Here is a 19,059-nt window from a genome sequence, read left to right on the forward strand (position 1 = left end):
TAGGTCTTTGGGCAGCTGTGGCCTGGGATAAATTCTTCCAGTTCCCTGCCTCCCTTTACTCATTGTGGATGCCAGGAACTATGAGGGCTCTGTGCACCTGAGCCAGCCTGGAGAGGTCACTAGTTGGCTGATCTCTCCCCAACCCGCCGTATGGTGGGTCAGGTGGCCTTCCTGTTACACCCTTGCAATGGTTCTGTCCCACATGTATGTTCAGAGTCTGCGGACTTTTCAGTATAGAGACGCCCAGGGCAACCCACAGCCATGGATGAACAACTTCAGTAACGACTGGTCAGCAGTGGTCCCAGGCCCACATTTCTACTCTCATAAAGACAACCTGGGAAACAACCAGAATGGTTTAGAGTTGCAGGTGGTTCCCTGGGTCCCTGTTCAACCTTTAATCTCTATAGGAGGCTGCCTCTGTTAGGCTGAGTTTCTCGGGAGAAGCAGATGCCTGGTGAACTGATGGCTATGGCCTGTGATGGCTGAACAGCTCAGAACCCAGGCCAAGTCCCAGGACACCAGGGCAAACAGGGCTTACTTCCTCTCACAATGCACAGAAAAGGGCTTAGCTTGCCACGCATGTCCCTTTTCTATCCAGAAACTGGACTGGCCAGAAAAGCAGCAAAGCAACCCACACGGCTCTGGAAAGGTTAAGACTTGAGCTCTACAGAGTTTTGCTGGAGCAGGGCTCTGACCCTGAAGCCCAGTGTGTACCAGCAGCAAGGAGAACAAGGTTGGAAGCAGCTTCGGTGCTTTGCCACCGGGGTGAGTGTGCAAGCCAGGCAGGCTCCATCACAGAGGTGTGCAAAGGAGGGCACTGCTGGGTTTGTCGCACAAAGTGGCTCTGTCTGGAGCCACCCTGCTTCAGTGGAACTTGTTCCCATGGGGCCATCCCTGGCCAGGACTGGGATGGAAGTCACTGCATACAGTTAGGCCCATTATGGAAGTCAAGTCCACAGATGGCTGCACACAGACAGCGCTCTGTGCTTTGATGGAGCCTCTCCTATCTATGAGGTCTGTGTCAGAGCCAAAGAAGAAAGGGAAGACACAGAGACTGTCAGCAGGGAAATCAAACACTCTGAGCACAAGTCCGCCCCAGCTACACAGGCTGCTTTGGGGGAGGAGGCCCTTCGCTGCCAGGGCAGGAAGGCAACAGTGTGGGGGGCAGGCTGCTCAGAGTATCTGGGGAGGGAGTGCAGGCACCACGTGGGACACAGTGACTTGAACACACCTAATGAGTGAAAAGCAGGTTCAACCTGGCCCCAGCAGGACCGCTCCGGTTTTGGAAGCTCTGGTCACCCGCAGCAGTGCCAAGGACACAGATGGGGAACTGCTTACCAGCTGCCGTTGCTTGGGGGGCAGGGCGGGTGGGGGGGCCAGCTCCTGCGTAGAGTCACTGCCACAGAAGGAGTCGCTGAAGCCGTAGACCTCCATGAGCATCTTGTTCTTCTGCTGGTAGATGTGCTCACTCTGCGGCGTCTGGTAGAACATGGAGGGCTGTGGCTCTGAGTAGTCCTCAAGCAGCTGCATGTAGGCCAGCACTGTGGACAGAGGGGGCTGCTGTTCTCTCACCAGAGTGGAGCCCACAGAGCCACCCCGGCCAGCTCTCATGCTACAGGGAGAGCTCGGAGCCTCGCAGAGCAGGGATGCTACTCTGGGTCTACAAAGGTGGACATGTGCCATCGCCCAGCTGCACACACTCACAGAGGCCTCTGTGCATGGCAAGCTCTGGGTGTGATGCCTGTCAGTTAGGTTCTGCCACTATTAACAGATGTCCCACTCTGCCAGGGGTATCGACATTGGGGGAGGTTGTGAATATGGGAAAATTTTGTACTTTCCACTCAGTGTTGTTGTGAGCCTTAAACAGCTCTATAAACACAAGTTAAAGCTCTGTTAAAGAAAGCACAAGGGGCACTTTGCACTCTTCCTGCAGAGGTGTTGGGGGTTTCCAAGCTCAGCAGTACCCAAGGCTCTGAAGAGCTGTTCAGCCTCAGCCTGCCCTTGGGGTTAGTCTCAGATAATGAACACACAGAAGGCTCCTGATGTTTCCAAGTCCTGCCCTTGACCTGCTGTGCTGGGGGTGGGGGGTGGGGGTGGAGTGGGTATCCCCATCTACAACCTTCTTTTCACCCCTGTTTCCCTCTCAACTCCCCCTACCACTGCAGGGATGCACTTGGGAATGGGCCTGACCATTCAGTGATGGACAGACAGGAATATGATAGTGATGCAGAACACAGCATTTAAAAAATAGATGGAGCTGGGTGGTGGTGGCGCACACCTTTAATCCCAACACTCGGGAGGCAGAGGCAGGTGGATCTCTGAGTTCAAGGCCAACCTGTGTCTACAGAGCGAGTTCCAGGACAGCCAGAGCTACACAGAGAAACTCTGTCTTGAAAAACCAAAAACCAAAAACCAAAAAAAAAAAAAAAAAAAAAAAAAAAAAGATGGAGCAGGATTACTGCTTTCCACTTAACAGCCAGCTCTAGCAGGGCAGGGGCATGTTTGATCTGTCCACAAACATTTGTAGAATGGGTGAATGAAACATGTTCCCAGTAAGCACCTCTAGCTCAGTGGGCTTCCTTTCTAGCTGAAGGGACATAGGCAGACCAGCAAGAGGACAGAGGGTGGGAGAGAAAGTGCACAAATGCTAACTAATACATCTCCCCCACCCGATACCACCATCCTTGCACAGGGAGGATAAGCTGATGTCTCCCAGCAGAGCTGCCTGTTACAACCTGTCTGCCTGGCAAGGCTGTCACAGCCTCTCTGCCGCAGCAGGGTGGCAGCCAACAACAGCAGGGACCTCATGTGCTTGGGGAGTTGAGAGGCCAGAGAATCAAAGCTCAGCTGTTACAGCTCATGCTCTCATCCTTGCAGGCACTTTCTACACAGCAGGTGCAGGGCCCTGAGCTAGAACTAGAGGGCTCTGGGAAAAGGGCTGGAACATTCCATCTGTCCCGAACCATCATCTCTACTCTAGGCATCCCCGAATACACAGAAGGGATGGTAGAGACAAGGACATAGTTGGTACTTTGAAACCTGATTAGGGCTGAGTATCATTTCACTCATAGAGAAAGCAGGAATGACAGCTGTGACGCAAAGACCCTGGGCCTCAGACCAAAGGACCTAAGTCAATGTGTGGAAGACACAGGGACACAACCTTCTGCATCCCCAAGTGCCAGGAGCATGTGCTCTGCAATGTGGACATTTTTCTGATAGTTAGAAATTGCCACCTCTGCGGCGTACTGACAGAACATGGCTGTGCTCCCCATGGCTGAACATGGAAGAGAGTCCCATAGTGCTGCTACTGTATCCTTGTTCGGTCACAGCCTAGGAGTGACTCTAGCCCCGCCACTGGCTTTCCAGAAGGACCAAGCAACCCCCTCTATCCAACAATGCCATCAAACTGGGTATCCTCAGGCCTTTGGGACTCCTGGTGCTGAGGCCCTGGTAGAGGCCTGCTAGCTGCACACAAAGCACAGCAAGAGGCCAACCCTTCCAGAACTAGGGAAAGGGCCCTTTCCACAGTGGGCTGCTCAGGGCCAGAGGAGCCTACAAGATAGGGATGCTTGGCTGCAGGCACCTGGACTCTGGGAGCAATCAGGGTTATTCAGGTGCTCCCAGGGACTACTCTTAACAAGGAGCCAGGGTCCATCATGATGTCAGGGCACCGCTCTCAGTGAAGACATATTATGACATCAGAACTGCCATGTATGAGCTTGCTTTAGAGGCTCCAGATATAAGCGATGACATTTATTCATTCTTTCTCTCAAAAGCAGTTCTCTGAGGCTTTCCGCCCATCACAGGTGGAACTCTCCCATGGTCCCCTCTGGGAGTGAAGGACAGACTGGACCAGGACTGAGCTCAGGATGCTTCAAGTTCTGGGCTCTTACATTGAACACAGAAAAATGACCCCTGCATGGGGAAGAAAGGAAAAAAGAGACCTCTACTGAAAACAGTGGGTCTTAGGATAGAGGGCAAAGCCCATCCTTTTGGGCTTCAGTATACTCAGACCTCAGTGAGGTTCGAACCCCACACTGCCTCTCATTTGCTACTCTGAGGACCAGTTTTGGCACCTCTGAAACCTGGCCTGGAGAACTAACTATGTAAGCTTTTGTTCTGCGCCATTACATGCGAACCCTTGGTTGTCCTAAGGGATCTGCATAAGAAAGTACTCTGGTCAAGCAGGATAGAGCTTCAGTCACCCTCTCAAGCTCCAAAAAACACTTCAGCCCCTGAGATTTGAGATTAACAGAAACAATGGCCTTGCCCCATCCTCTATCAGCTACTTCCCTTTCTGTAGGCCCTGCTGGAGAAGCTCGGCCCACTCTTGTTCTGAGAGCTACAAGCAGTACACTTCAACAGGTACAATCCTGTCCCACACACTAGTCCACAGGACCCTTTGATGAGAAAGAGCCCCCCGTCCCCTGCAAGGGTGTGTTCCCAACTGCTAGGTGTCTTCTCAGCAGAGCTCGGTCTATAACTAGCCAGCTTACAGGACACATGGAATGACATCACCAGTTTGCAGGCCAGCCTTCTCTCTTGGCTGGGGACCACTCCACCAAGGCTAGGACAAAGCTGTGAGACACCCTGGGTGTGGGGGGTGTGGTTGCAAACTAGGGCCCTCTGGTCCCAGAATGACTCTGCTGGGTTTAGTGAGGCAGGCCTTCCTTTGGGAACAGGAAGCCCTCATCAGGGAGTTAGAAGTTCAATATCTAGTTTTAGGTGTTCTTGCTGGATTTATACCAGGGTAAGAGGACCATCAGGTTTTGCAGCTGATGTGGCTACATACATCAAAATGGTGACATCTGGTCTGCCAGAGAAAATCTGAGGACAGTGTTAGTGATGCGGGGGAGAAGGCATGGGAGTATGGCCTGTAATCTCCCATGTGGAGCAGTTGGGGAGGGAGGAGAAAAGACGGAATGTCCAGAATGTTACTTAGTAATGCTATGGCAAAATTACAGTTGGAAACCATCCAAAATACAAGTCTACCTTCCAGACCCACCCAGCAGTGACACCCATCTACTAAAACATCTAGGCCAAGAGCTGATCTCAGCCCTCCCACCAGTCAGCTCTGATCCATGTCACTGTGAGCAGCCTGTCCACGCTGGCCAAGCCCTGTGTATACCCAAATGTCCATTTCATGTGCATGTTACAGCAATGCTGCTCTGTGTGCCACGGCACTCAGTTGCCTTTGTCACTACGTCTTCAGGCCAAAAGGGTCAATGAATTGCATCTACAGAGGAGAGACACTTGGGAGCATCAGGCCTGTGATTTTAAAGACCACAAAGGAGAGATGAGCTAATCAGACTTTCAAGGACCATGAATAGTGATAGCATCAGGCCCCTGGAAACATCCACATGTGTACCTATGAGCCTATCCTATATAAAAGAATGAGGCCATGGGCTTGGTTTTGGTCTCATGCTTGGGCTAGGCAAAACACATAATTGTTTAGGCTTACAGAGTGTGCAGAGAACTTACTGTGTTTGTTTTTCTTCTCTGGTAGAGGAGGTGGCTTCTCGGGGTCACCCGCTGACTCTGGAGCACTGAAATCACCCACAAACTCAACAGGGGCTGGGGAAGTTCCCTGTTGAAAGGGCAGGATAGCAGCAAAGGGTGTGTAGGGCACAGGTTGGACTGGGGTTGGGTTCTGCAGGTCATCTTCTGAGATGTTGTCATACTGTGAAGGGTGTCGCTCATAGGACACCCTGCAGCCAGAGCTGTCCGTAGTCTGGGAGGCTGCACTCCTGCGCTTCTTCTCAGGAAGGGCAGGTGGAGTGTCTGTCTGCTGCCCTTCCTGCTGGGGACAGCTGCCCAGAGGCAGCTGCAATGGATGGCCAAGAAATGGTGGCCCAGCCTCCCCCAGGGACTCCGGCAGTGGGCTGAGGCTGCAGGCCGCCTGTGGAGGGGTCTGGTCTGCGTTGGAGAGGTCTTGCTGGAGGAATTCATAGTCGGGGTCATAGTGATCTACAAACCAAACAGGAAAACAGCCCTTAGCTGCAAGCCTCCGGAACATCACCCACCTGCTTTGCTCGGTCTCCCTCAGAGGACAGAGGGTATTGCTTGATCTCTTCTGTGAGCTTCTACTTAACCAGATATTCTTTTTTTTTAAATTATCTAATTTTATTTCATGTGCATTGGTGTTATGTCTGTGTGAGGGTATTGGATTCTCTGGAACTGGAGTTACAGACAGCTGTGAGCTGCTATGTGGTGTTGGGAACTGAACCTGGACTCTCTGGAAGAGCAGCCAGTGCTCCTAACTACTGAGTCATCTCTCCAGCCCCTTACCTGGATATTCTTTATCTGCCACTGACTATAGCAGTTAAAGAGGTGGCAAGATGGCTGTGTGCTATACTGGTCTCTGTGTCTTGTACTTTAATGCATGCACACGCAAATATGAAATGTGACTTTTTTCTTTTTGGGGAGTGGTGGTGTTCTGGGGCTTGTGTATGAATCTGATCACTGAGCTATATCCCCAGCATTTTCCAACTTGGTTACTTAACAAATAAAATATACAGGACTATTGCAGGAAAATGGCAAATGATTATGAAAAATAAGAACTCAGAGATGCTCATCATAGTTTACATCTTGATGTATTTTCTCGAAAGTTTTTTTTGGGGGGGGAGAGTTTTTTTTTTTCTGAGACAGGGTTTCTCTTTGTGTAGCCCTGGATGTCCTGGAACTCACTTTGTAGACCAGGCTGGCTTTGAACTCACAGAGAGAGATCGGCCAGCCTCTGCTCCCTGAATACTGGGATAGAAGGTATGTGCCATGACTGGCCAGTGAAAGGTCTTAAAGTTCCTTTTTTCCCCAGGATCCTATCCCCACATTTTTTTGTTTGCTTGTTTTTGAGACATGGTTTCACTATGTAGCCTTGGCTACCTTGAAATTCTGTCTGTAGAACAGGCTGGCCTGGAACTTATAAAAACCCTCTAGCCTTTGCCTTCCAAGTTCCAGCATGTACCACCCTTTTCCCATCTTTTTAATTTAAGTAAGAAAACGGCATGTCGTTGGTCTCGGCGTTTGTCCATGCCCCAACATCCATGTGACTTTCACTAGCTCCTGGCTTCTTCATCAGAGCAATGTCCCATCATTCATCTGATTCCCACTAGTGACTCCTACCAGGGTCTCCAGAGTATCACCAGTTAATTCTTTGTAGTTTAGCCTCCTCAGACAGAAGCCTTCCCAACAATTTCTCCTGTGTGCTTAGGACACTTTCTCAGAAGGGAAAGGATCCCAGGACACAAACAGGTTGGTACCGGTGCCAATAAGGATAAGGAGGCTGCTTGATGCTTTCAACCTCTGTCAGTCACTTCAGGACTCACAGAAAACCCTATGTACACATGGACCGAGTCAGGATGTACACTGCCAGGCCACCTGTAAGGAGGGTGCCTGCCTGAGCATCTGCTGTGTGACTCTGCTTGGTGATTTCATACATACTTTCAGCCTCTTCCACGGCAGACACCATCCTCATTTTGCAGAGGAGGAAACCGAGGCTTGGATTTTAAAGGATTTGACCAAGGTCACCTAGTTAATGCTTGGAAATCAGCTGACTCAGGCCCAGAATCAAAGGACCCAGGCAGCTCTGGAGGAAGGAGGAGGGCTGTGGAGGCTTACCTAGTGTTTCACAGCTTGTGTTCCGTGAGCACTGCCCACTATCCCTGTCTAGGGAAGACAGCTGCTCGTCTGACCGGCTGAGTTTGCCTGTGCTGCTGCAGGGGGACAAGCGAGGAGACTCACCACCGCAGGAGCGGCTGCCTCCTGACAGGCGCCTCTGGGAGTAACAGTCAATATCAAAGTCCTAGGGAAGAATGCAAAGGAGCCTTGGTCATCCTGGGAAGGGCAGCAGAGACCAGGGACAGGCAACTGGCAGGCTCACCGGCTCAGAGGCCACCTCTGATGCCAGACTATCTTTAGCTAGTAGCTAAAGCTTTAGCTTTTGGACTCAATGTCCAGGCCCCAATTCCAGTCCCCTTCCCCAGAAGAAAACGGACTGCATTACCTGCCTATTGATTCCAACCGGCAAACTGGAGCCGCTGGTAGCTCGACTCATAGGGGCTACCACAGCCACTCGGGTAGGGGATGGAGCTGACTGCCTTTTCTTGGGTGGTAATGCTGGAGGACTAGAAGAGACAGAAAATCCAGGCAAACTGCACATCACAAACAGGAGAGGGGTTTAAAACGGTTTTAGGGAACAAGACACAAGTGAAGCTCTTTCTCCACACCTAATTTCCACACTTTAACTGCCTCCTGTTTCCCTCTTGCCAATCACTACATGAATGACAAAAGAACAAAACCAAAAGAGATTCTCTTCCTTCGGCAGTAAATCATGCCCGGTTTCACTAGAGGTAAGCTGTAAGAGCGCAGAGCCTGGCCACCCTCAGAGACACTCCTTTCTCCATAGTGCCAGCCCCTGGGGCATCTAAGAGACAAAGTCCTAAGTCTTACCCCAAGCACACCATTATCCTTTTCACTCATTCTACCATCTTCTCCCCACATTAGGTCATAAATGGGGAGGCACTAGAAAAACAAAACAAAAACTCCTCAGAAGTTTAGGATAATTACCTGTTATCAACCACCCGAATGCCAGGTAAGGGGGGCTTAGGGGGTGCGACCTCTTCACTAGTGGAGTCTGGGAGCAGTTCAGCGGATGGTGACACACCTGTTGTCGTCTTGTTCAGAATCTCCATTTCCCGGTCTGTCAGAGGGAGCTCAGGGTGGCTGGAGAAATGGAAAAAGAACCGGGCTCACACACTGTCAGAGAGCATGTGGACCCTGAGAGCGAGAGGTGGGGGCTGGGGGAGTGATGGGCTGAGGAGCAGCTCCACACAGTCCTGAGTTCCCACGGACTCAAGACTGACCAGCTACCAGTCTGTTCTAAAACAAAGTGTCCAATTTTTAACATGGGCTAATCCTTGAAACTAAGGCAAAACAGTAAGGTTGTCCTCATCTTACTCAGAAAACACCATGCCACTGGCCTCGCAGTTAAGTCCATGTATGAATATCCCATTAACTGAGTTAATCAAACAATCCACGATCTCCCACAACCCCTCACCCAAGCTCTTGGGAGTTCATGGCACAGTGACAGGCGCCAGAGGCCTAAGAACAGGCAATCACTTCCTTTTGTACACTCTTGCACAGTTGAACTTGTAAAGTACAAGGCAACACTTGGAAACTTCTGTGGAATACACACTTTAAAGCATCAGGTACTCACCAAAACTTAGACTGGAAAGGGAACCGGGGCTACTCTCACGGTCCCTCAAATGCTTCTTCTGACTGCCTGGCTCCTACCCTTTGTCAAGTGTGGGCTCAGACCCAAAGCAAGTGCTTGGTCCCACAGGGACCTCAGTGACAGAAGTCTGCTCAGACTTACCCATCAGGCTTGCTGGCTGGGGAACTAGGCTTCACTGGGCTTGTTGGTGATGGCCGCCCCTGCTTCTCAATGGTTAGCCTGACTAGCTCCTGTACTCCATGAGAGAGAAAAGGAGGAAAAGAGAGAGGTAGAATGATCCCACTGTACCTTCAGCAAGAGGCAGGGCTTCCTGAGTCCCACTTTCATGCTCACACACTTTTCATATAGATAATGCATACAGTTCTTAATGTGTCTCTTTCTCTCTAAAAATACCATCACAGCACACCGTGAAGTTCCTACTACATCATGCACTTCCTCTTGAAAGGAGAAATGGCAAGTCTCAGTCTCTAGATGAACAGACCACTACACACTTGAATTCCTGTGCAGTCTGGGGAGGGAGCGGGAGACATTTTTGGTTCCCTAAAGCTGTCACGTTATGCACCATGGTGCCCTTAGCCATCTGGTGTCTGGCTTTGAGTGTTTTCCCCAGGTGCACTGACTCAGTTGAAGCAGGAACTGGAGACCCAGTGGACTGGCTGGGAACCTTCTTGTCAATGGACTTAGAGTAAAGGTCATATGACTCAGCAGAGAGAAAATAAACACAATGGCACTTGAAATAACCAAGAAGAGGCTGATCAGGACCTGGAGATCATGGAGTAGGTGAGGCTAGCTGGCCAAAGAGCTCTAGTGATCTGTCTGTCGCTTGACTCCCTCGTGCTGGGATCACAACTGTGGCCAGCACACTTGGTTCCTGTGCACTCTGGGGATTGAGCTCAGGTCACGATTGTGCGGGAGGAACTTTACAGAATGAGCTATCACTTCAGCTTTAACTTCCAATCTTTGTGGAGGCCAAATTCATACACCACGAAATCCAAGTGTGTGAGTCCATGTGCAATCCTTAACACAGTCAACTTCAGGACAGAAACTCTTCCTGCAGTCCCTCATGTTCCCGCCACCCCTTCCTGGCTAACCTGCCTCAGAAATCCACCTTCTTGCGCTTGAGTTAGCTGCCACACTTCGGGGAGCCCCGGTTTCTTTCCCACTGCTGGGCAGTGCTTTTCTACACACCACCTCCTCACCCTCCCTAGATGGGGTGATTCTGGTGATGACCTGTGGGCACGAGAGAAGAACATGCCACTGCCGAGGACACAGAGGTGGGTCACCTAGCCACATCTCCCTGCCCAGGACCAAAGCAGGTTCTTCTGACAACAGAAAAACTGGGAAGAAGATGAACATACAAAAAGAAATATTAAAGAGGAATGTCACAAATGGAAGGATGTCATGATCATGAAAGCTTCTCACGTTTGATGGCAATAAAACAGACACTTGCAGACACGGGGCGATGTGGGGTGGGACAGTGTCAGAATGACGCATCACTCTGGCAGCACACATGTGTCAGTAGTGGATGACCTACCTACTGGTACATATAGAAAGCCTCACATTTGTTAGAAGAATTTTGTCTGAGGAAACTGCCATGGATATATGCAAGAGCTCAGCTATGGAGGATGCAGCTGCTGGTAAAATGAGACTTTACAGCCCACAGTTAACACTCACTCCAAGTACCAAGTATGTAGATGTGACAGAACCCAATACTCTATAGTCAATGGGGATATAACCCAGCAGGAACATGGGCCACAGCATGAAGAAACGGTGCAATTCTGGGACCACGGGCTGCAGAAAAGCCCTACCTGCTTTGCTGGGGTACACTCCAAATTTTGGAAACAAGATCACCCTCCCCTTTCAAATTGTATCTTCTACATTTTCTAAAACAGACCTAGGTTAATTCTGAGAAAACTGTCTCCCCTACACCATGACAGGCATGTCCATGGAACCAAACCAGGCTCATCCCATTCTGTTCTTGGAGCCATATGGGAAGCAAGATCCTTGGGAGCCTAAGGTTAGCACAGGAAGGGGAGGGGGCTTCTTTTACTTGTTCCCACAATTCAGAACTCAGAGTGAGTGATAGAGGGATGGGAAGGGGAAGCAGCTAGAAGGAGACTGCCTCCTCGCCTACTGCCTGGGGAACATGGGAGAGTGGCAGAGGCAAGTTAGAAAGACTGCTCTGGACTCTACTACCAACAACTATAAATTGAGATCAACTATTAGTTCAATGAAAATTAGTTTTTTTCTTTTTTTTCTTTCTTTCTTTTTTTTTTTTTTTTTTTTGGTTTTTCGAGACAGGGTTTCTCTGTAGCTTTGGAGGCTGTCCTGGAACTCACTTTGTAGACCAGGCTGGCCTCGAACTCACAGAGATCCGCCTGCCTCTGCCTCCCGAGTGCTGGGATTAAAGGCGTGCGTCACCAACGCCCGGCTTCTTTTTTTTTAAAAAGGCTTATTTGTTACATAAGCAGTGTTCTGTCTGCTTGTATGCCTGCAGGCCAGCAGAGGGCACCAGATTTCAATTACAGATGGTTGTGAGACACCATGTGGTTGCTGGGAATTGAACTCAAGACCTCTGGAAGAGCAGTCAGTGCTCTTAACTCTCCTAAACACTGAGCCAGTTCTCCAGCCCAAAAATCAGTTTTCAAAAGCCAAAAATACATTTGGAGAAGATCTTCCTAAGAACATGAAATGTTCCCATGTTCATTCCATTCATATTGACCATGACTGTAGAGACGGAAGTGCTTGAATGATTTAACAAGTCAGCACCAGCTCTGAGCTTGAGCGTCCCCTCCTCTCTGTTTTCTCCTGAGGATGATACAAAGACTCTAGTGGCAGAGGGGCCACACTGCTGTGATGGTCCTGGCACAAAGAACCCAAGGACAGTATGGCTGCTGGTGTCCCTGTGTTCATTCTCACAGGACTATTGCACTCTGGTGTCTGTGTTCATTCTCACAGGGACTATTGCACTCTGGTGTCCCTGTGTTCATTCTCACAGGGACTAGTCCACTGGAAGCACACTAGCTGCAGCCTGGACCTTTCATTCCACCTCAGATCCACACCTATCTACTCTCTGGCACTATGGTCTCTGGGTACGGTGCCAGGGCACAAGAAATCTGTGGTTATACACCAAGGCTCAGTGCCACATACTTTGGAAGAGGGTCAGTGTCTGACATGTGACAGACACTGGCCAGTGAGGACTGGGGTGGATTCCTGTGACAGAAGCTACAGGACATGATCACAGGAGTGGCCAGCCACAGAGCAACTGTTGTTGTTTTGCTCTGTGGTTTTTAGACAGGGTCTCTTTGTAGTCCTGGCTGTCTTAGAGCTCTGTAGACCAGGCTGACCTCCATCCCAGAGATTCTCCTGCCTCTGCCTCCTGAGTGCTGGGATTGAAGGCTGCACCACCACATCCAGCCCCGAGTAACTTAATGGAGACAACAAGGCACCTTCTCTGCCCACATCAAAAGTGGCAGTGAGAAGCAGCAAGTTGAGGAAGTGTTTTCAGCTGTACACACAGCCAGGAAAGCACAGGGCTTGACACACGAGGCATGGATGGAGATGGGTAAAGACTGTTTGAGGAGCAGCTGGCATTCCTTACACAGGTCTAAAACAGGGGACTTCAGGTGCCACCCTGTAATGGCGATGGGTGGGATCAGGGCCAGCTAGGGAGCTGCATGGACATTTTAAAACAAGCAACACAGGGACAGAGGATGCTAGGAAGCACTCGTGATTGTGAAAACCCTACATGCAAGGAAGGCAACAACAAGCTTTGCACAACAACCAGAAGGGGAGTTTTCTCTTTCAGACAGTCTGTGCATTGATGGAAAACTAGCAGAGAATCCCTTTACATGTCATAGCCTGAAAACTCTGGGACACAGCAGTCACCACCACCTATTACCAACGGGGCACCTTTGTTGGAAGCACAGTGTTATCTAGTCCTTTCTTCACTAATAGACTGACAGGGCTCTGGTCTTCAGTTTTACAGGACTCCAAGGGGCTGAGGGACATGCTGACCAGCACTATGAGGGTGCCTTTGATAACTACACTGCCAGCTTTCAGGGGCAATAACTCTAAAATAAATTTAAAATTTTTTCAATGAACAAAATGAGGCTGGAGAGACGGCTCAGTGGTTAAGAGCACTGGCTGTTCTTCCAGAGGACCCAAGTCCAGTTCTCAGCACCACACAGGACGGCTTACAACTGCCTGTAACTCTGGCTCCAGGTGATCTGATGCCTCCTCTGGCCTCTGTGGGCACTGCACACATGTGGCACACATACAGACAAGCAGGCACATACACAATAAGTAAAAATAAAATTTAAAATAACCCAAAGCCCCAAAGTTTCAAGGAGACATCCACCTGCTGCTACTGGTACACAGAGGCTCCACCTGGGTCCTAGATTTTAGAAAGCAAACCTTTTTAAAAAAGCAAACCTAGCCAGGCAGCGGTGGTGCACACCTTTAATCCAAGCACTCAGGAGGCAGAGGCAGACAGAGCTCTGCGATTTCAAGGCCAGCCTTTACTACAGAATGAGTTCCAGGACAGCCAGGGCTGTACAGAGAAACCCTGTCTTGTAAACAAACACCCAAAAGAAAAAAGCGAGCCACACCCTGAAGGCCAAAGCCAGCCTGGGACTTGTTTCTAGAAAGCACTCAAGGTAGGACTGACTCAAAAAACAAAAGCACCAAACAAGGACTGTGCCACTCAGACTGTCTGTGGATTGAAAGGTTTAAAATATCTACCATGTGGCCCTTCCAGAACAAGATGCCCTACACCAGGAAGGAAGTATTACTTGGGATTTGTACCCTGCAGTCTCGGGAGCCAGTGACTGAAGAGAAGAAAGCAGACTGGCCATGTGGGGAATTAGTGGGGCCTGATGCAACTCTGGCCAATAAATGTAAAAGAAATTCTGCGAGAAGATCTAAGAAGGCTCCTTAAAAGGAGAAGCTACAATGTCCACCTCCTCTTGCAAAATGTAGCAATGGTAGCTGGAGAGGAGACAAGCACTCTGAATCACTGGATAGAATCCATGTGCTAACGACAGCAGGAATGTGAGATAGGCACATCCTTGATCACTCGGAAGATCACACACTAGCCTTCATCTATCTCTGATCTTTACATATGCAACATAACATTCTATTTCTGTGTCATGGGTGGAGGCCAGAGGTTAATACCTTTCGACCTTACTTTTGAGATAGGGTCTCCTTTTGGACTGGGACCTTGCCTACTTGACTAGACTATCTCATCACCAAGCAACCAAGCCCCGGCTGTCTTGACTTCCCTTAGTGCTAGGGTCACGGGTACATGCTGCTGTACCTAGTTTTTTGTTGTTGTTGTTGTTTGTTTTTTTAAAACATTGTGTTCAGGGGGCTGGAGAGATGGCTCAGAGGTTAAGAGCACTGACTGTTCTTCCAGAGGTCTTGAGTTCAATTCCCAGCAACCACATAGAGGCTGACAACCATCTACAATTCAATCTGGTGTATATGTAATAAATAAAATAAATCTTTAAAAACAAAACAAAACATTGTGTTCAGGATCCAACTTATTCCTACATGTGTAGTTCATGTGGCAAGCACTTCACAGATTGTGCTCAAACCCTCCAAAAGTTTTATGTCTAATTTTTTTTACACTGATTGATGGGTTGATTGTGTGTGTGTATGTGCATGTGTGCCATGGTTCCCATGTGGAGGTCAGAGGACAATTTGAGGGAGTCAATCCTGTTATCAGGTTTGGTGGTAAGCACGCTTCCCTGCTGAGACATCTCTCCAGCCACAGCTTCTCCTTGGCTGAGCTTTCTGTCCTGGCTGCTACAGTCAGAAAACGTCCTTTCCTCTAGGTGTTCCTTTGTGCCACAAGCTGAGTCTGCTATACAAGCCCAGTGAAATGACAAAACTATGGCTCCCTGAAGGTTTTCAGTAGAAGACATTAATTTTTTTTCTGTGTATGTGTCTGTGTGAGTGTCTGGATGCTCACAGAGGTCAGAAAAGGGTGTCAGGTCCACTTGAGCTGGAGTTAAGGGTGAACTGCCTGATATAGATGCTGAGAACCAAACCAGCAGGAAGTGCTCTTAGCTACTGAACCATCTCTCCAGCCCCTATTATTATTATTATTTTAAATTATAAGTATTTTTTAGTCTATATGAGTGGCTGGAGGCTGGGGATACAGAAGGCTGGAAGGGAGGGCCAGACAATTCCAAGAGCAAAAGGTATAATGTCTGAAGTCAGAAGGGAAGTGGGCATTTAATTGGCACAGTCCAGAAATTGGTGAGTTGCCCTGGAGGGAGCCACAATTCTTATCTAAGACTAGCAAATGTAGCTACTCTGGTGACAGTTTCTGCGGTCAGCAGTGCTCGCCCCTGCCTGCTGGCTACCCAACACTTGCCAGGTACTTCATAGGCAAGATCTTCTCTCCCCTCACACCTTCAGGGTATTTAAAAACCTACAAGAATCTCAGAGGACTCACCTGTCCAATGTTACACAGCTAGCGGCATTTACGTGAAGATTTATGTGGCAAATGACAGTATTCATGTAGGAACAAAATCAAAATAATCTGCCTTTCAAATTCATTTCCAGTCTTCACTCCCCACCCCCAAAAGAATTCCATTTAACAACTGAATGAGCTCCTTAAGGACTAGTGAGTCAGTTTGTAGGAATGCACCATTTCTGCTCCAAGCAGGATGAAGACAGCCAGCTAAAGCCTTTGTATCTGCACACTCCTGGCCCTCGCGGCTGAGGCAGCTTCCTCATACACTAGGACATGGGCTTATAAGGTGTCCTTGTTAGGAGGACCCTTTGGGTAAATCTCCTATGAGGGGGCAGCAGAGGGCGACTCAGTGTCTAGGCCCAACAGACATGTATGGAAACCACGAGCTTGCCACTGACTATGGTCCAAAAGGGAAGGTGCCTACCACAGAGGGCTGTTACAAGTATAAAGCTGGCAAGAGTAAGTGAGTTCAAGGCCAGCCTGGTCTACAGAGGACAGCCAGAGCTGTTCCACAAAGAAACCCTGTCTTAGAAAAACCAAACCAAACAAACAAATAGCATCTATTAATTATTCGTTATTATTACTATAATATTCTAATCACAAATGCCAAAGTTGACCAATTTCACTCCTTGACTCTAGAAGCTTCCCATACCACAGGCCAGCTGACCTGCTTTCCTTAGGGATGGTTCTCTGACCTCCTTGTTCCTCTGGTAGCACAAACACTCCTCGTTGTGGCGTGTGGCATCCTTTTATGTAACTGTGGACATTTCTTTGTCAGTGAGTGATAAGCTCCCCAAAGCTAGGGCCGGTGACACTGTCATTCATTACTGTGTGTGCAGGTCTGTCCCACTACCGGCACACAGGAGGCTCTTGATAATGCTCAACAATAAACAAGGCAAACTGAAAACAGAGCCCCTCTTTCTATTTTGTGCCCTCCTTTCTTCTCTGCTTCTCACCTACTAGGATTTATATTTGTAGTTTGGCTTCTGGGCCCCAATTCCAGGCTCTCTATAGCCTTTGCTTTGCTATAACTGTGACTTACTGTGACTCCTAATCTCTTATAGGCTATTTGCAATGGTCCAGATAGTAAATATATTTATTGACCACATCATAGAGATCAAGTACATTCTGTTTCAACCACTCAATCCTGCTTTTCTACCAGGAATCCTAAATGTTCCTATGACATGAAAAGGCAACGGTTGAGATACTCGGAGTTTTGCTAAAAGCCAGTACAAACAATGTCCATTGCATCATGGCAAGCTGGTGCATGTTCTCAGCCAGTCTTGGGACACACAGCCCACAGAGGACAGTTCACAGGAAGGGCTGATGGTCCCTGGCAGCCTAAGAATGAAGTAGTTACTGGGCAGAACTGGCCCATACCATAGCTCTAGAAGACATTCACCCCAGTGTATGGTCTATAATCAAGTTCATAGTTTCCAACAGGCTGGTTGCCCAGTTAGGGCTGTCTGAACCCTGCCCATTACCTTCACTCCATCCAGCACAGCTTTGATGACCCCCTTCACAGTCGTCACCATCTCTTTATCTTCTGAGTTCACACCCTCTAGCATCACCTGGTCAGACCATCGGATGAGGTTGGCGAGACTCTGGTATACTCGGCTATAGCAGGAGGAGAGGGCTGAGCTACAGGAAGGAGAGGGTTAAAGAGTATTAGCAAACAGTCTGTATCATGACCCTCCTTCCCAGGGAGCACTCAGGAAGGCCAGCTTCTCAGTGTCCAGGGAACATTTCTTATTATAAAATTCATTTTTTTTTTGAGACATGGTCTTGTTTTGTAGCTAAGACTAGCCTTGGCCTGACTTCTTAATTCTTCTGCCCCAGCCTCCTGAGTGCTGAGATTATAGCAAGTGCCACAGTAACCCAGTTAATCTCCCCCCCCCTCTGTCTGTCTCTCTCTCTCTGAGATAGGGTTTTCCTTCTATGTAGCCCTGGCTGTCCTGGCACTCACTCTGTAGACCAGGCTAGCCTTGAACTCACAAAGATCCACCTGCCTCTGCCTCCTGAGTGCTGGATTAAAGGTGTGGGCCACCATGTTGGTAACATAAATCTTATTAAGGAATTCTAGAAAGGGTTGCTATTCTCATTTCATACTTTATACAATGTAACAGAAGAGCAAAAATAACCACTCCCTTACTCCTAAAGCAGACATTTAAACACCAATAAGACAACACAATATTGTAAGATGTGACTTCAGCAGGCTCTAACACCAAAGGTCTTGAAGCTCTTTCCAAGTGCATCAGCATAAGGGAAGGAGCTATGCTTTCTGCCAGCTATGACTGCACCACAGGAGCTGTCAGCAAGAAGAAAAGCAAACCCTCCTCCAGGCCCTGAGAATGAGGGGAGCTGGTAAAAAGCCTGGAGAGAGTCAAGGACTCACAAGGATGAGGCAGGAAGAAGAGCCGGCCGGCCGTGCCCCCTGGAAAGCTGGCCCAGTTCTGCAGTTTGCATCTGTCTGGCAGCTCAGGTGCCCTGGGGGCAACACTAGCCTCAGGTCCTCTGAGTGTTCTGTTGTTGTCACTGCTTTCCTCCAGCAGCAGCTTTTCCTTCTCTGCCAGGAAGCAGGAGTACCTCACAACCAGCACTTCATCACATGTGGGGAGCCCAACTTTTGAACTGATTTTAGCTCTTCCCTGGTGGGGGCTATCACATGGGAACAGAGGTATGGCAGTATCTAGAGGTGGCTATATACATATCTGATGGCCTAATGTCAGGCTCATTTTCTCAAAGGAGACCACTGAGCCTCCATGGGGTGAACTAAAGGAGAGCCACAGTATAGACAGCAGCACCAAGCCACCAATAGCACAGAGAGGTAGGGGCCAGCCAGCAGAAGCTGGTATGGAAGCTCCAGGCAGAACATTTCTTGGAAATAAAGACACATATATGTTGTATCTCTCAGAAGAAAACTGTGAGCTTCACCGCAAGTTCTGAAAGCCATTCATAAAAGCTCAGTCTCACGGGGCTAAGCAGACACCAAGTGCCTTCAGAAATTCACACAGAGATGAATAGGCACTGACAAGACCTCAGACCTGCCGGCCTCTTCAGAAAAGTGCCTGCCAGCGTGGAGACTGCACCTAGCACCCCTTTCCTTGTTACACTTAGCAATACACATGGGGCAAGCTAGCCTGTGAGGAGGAAATGACTCTAGCAATCACAGCTGCCTGGGAGGTCCTGACCTGACACAGGCCAGGGTTTCACTACACCTTGTTTTATCAGATGGTAATCCCACAGCTGAGGACTTGTATGACATGACTGAACATCACGGTAAGTGATGATGGAGGCTCTGAGAGTGTGTCCAACTCACTACGATCACTGCTAGAGCGCTAAC

At 49.1% G+C, this 19,059-nt stretch overlaps 1 protein-coding gene across 20 annotated transcripts in view; it reads right to left on the reverse strand.

Annotated features, from left to right (window-relative positions):
• Nucleotides 1-19,059, reverse strand: part of Rapgef1 (Rap guanine nucleotide exchange factor 1) — a 114,859-nt gene that overhangs the window by 31,546 nt on the left and 64,254 nt on the right. For 10 of the 20 annotated variants that reach the window (XM_040745091.1, XM_040745099.1, XM_040745093.1 and 7 more), the window contains 7 exons: nucleotides 17,201-17,357; nucleotides 9,374-9,462; nucleotides 8,566-8,721; nucleotides 8,003-8,150; nucleotides 7,618-7,801; nucleotides 5,482-5,967; nucleotides 1,339-1,541 (listed from right to left, as the gene is read on the reverse strand). In XM_040745091.1, the coding sequence (XP_040601025.1) occupies nucleotides 1,339-1,541; nucleotides 5,482-5,967; nucleotides 7,618-7,801; nucleotides 8,003-8,150; nucleotides 8,566-8,721; nucleotides 9,374-9,462; nucleotides 17,201-17,357 (1,423 nt within the window). The remainder of the gene's footprint in view (nucleotides 1-1,338; nucleotides 1,542-5,481; nucleotides 5,968-7,617; nucleotides 7,802-8,002; nucleotides 8,151-8,565; nucleotides 8,722-9,373; nucleotides 9,463-17,200; nucleotides 17,358-19,059) is intronic. The other 10 variants (XM_040745102.1, XM_040745104.1, XM_040745100.1 and 7 more) reach the window with 1 other exon arrangement.

Source organism: Mesocricetus auratus, unplaced genomic scaffold (genome assembly GCF_017639785.1).
Source record: "Mesocricetus auratus isolate SY011 unplaced genomic scaffold, BCM_Maur_2.0 Super-Scaffold_100004, whole genome shotgun sequence".
In the NCBI taxonomy this organism is placed as follows: Eukaryota; Metazoa; Chordata; class Mammalia; order Rodentia; family Cricetidae; genus Mesocricetus; species Mesocricetus auratus.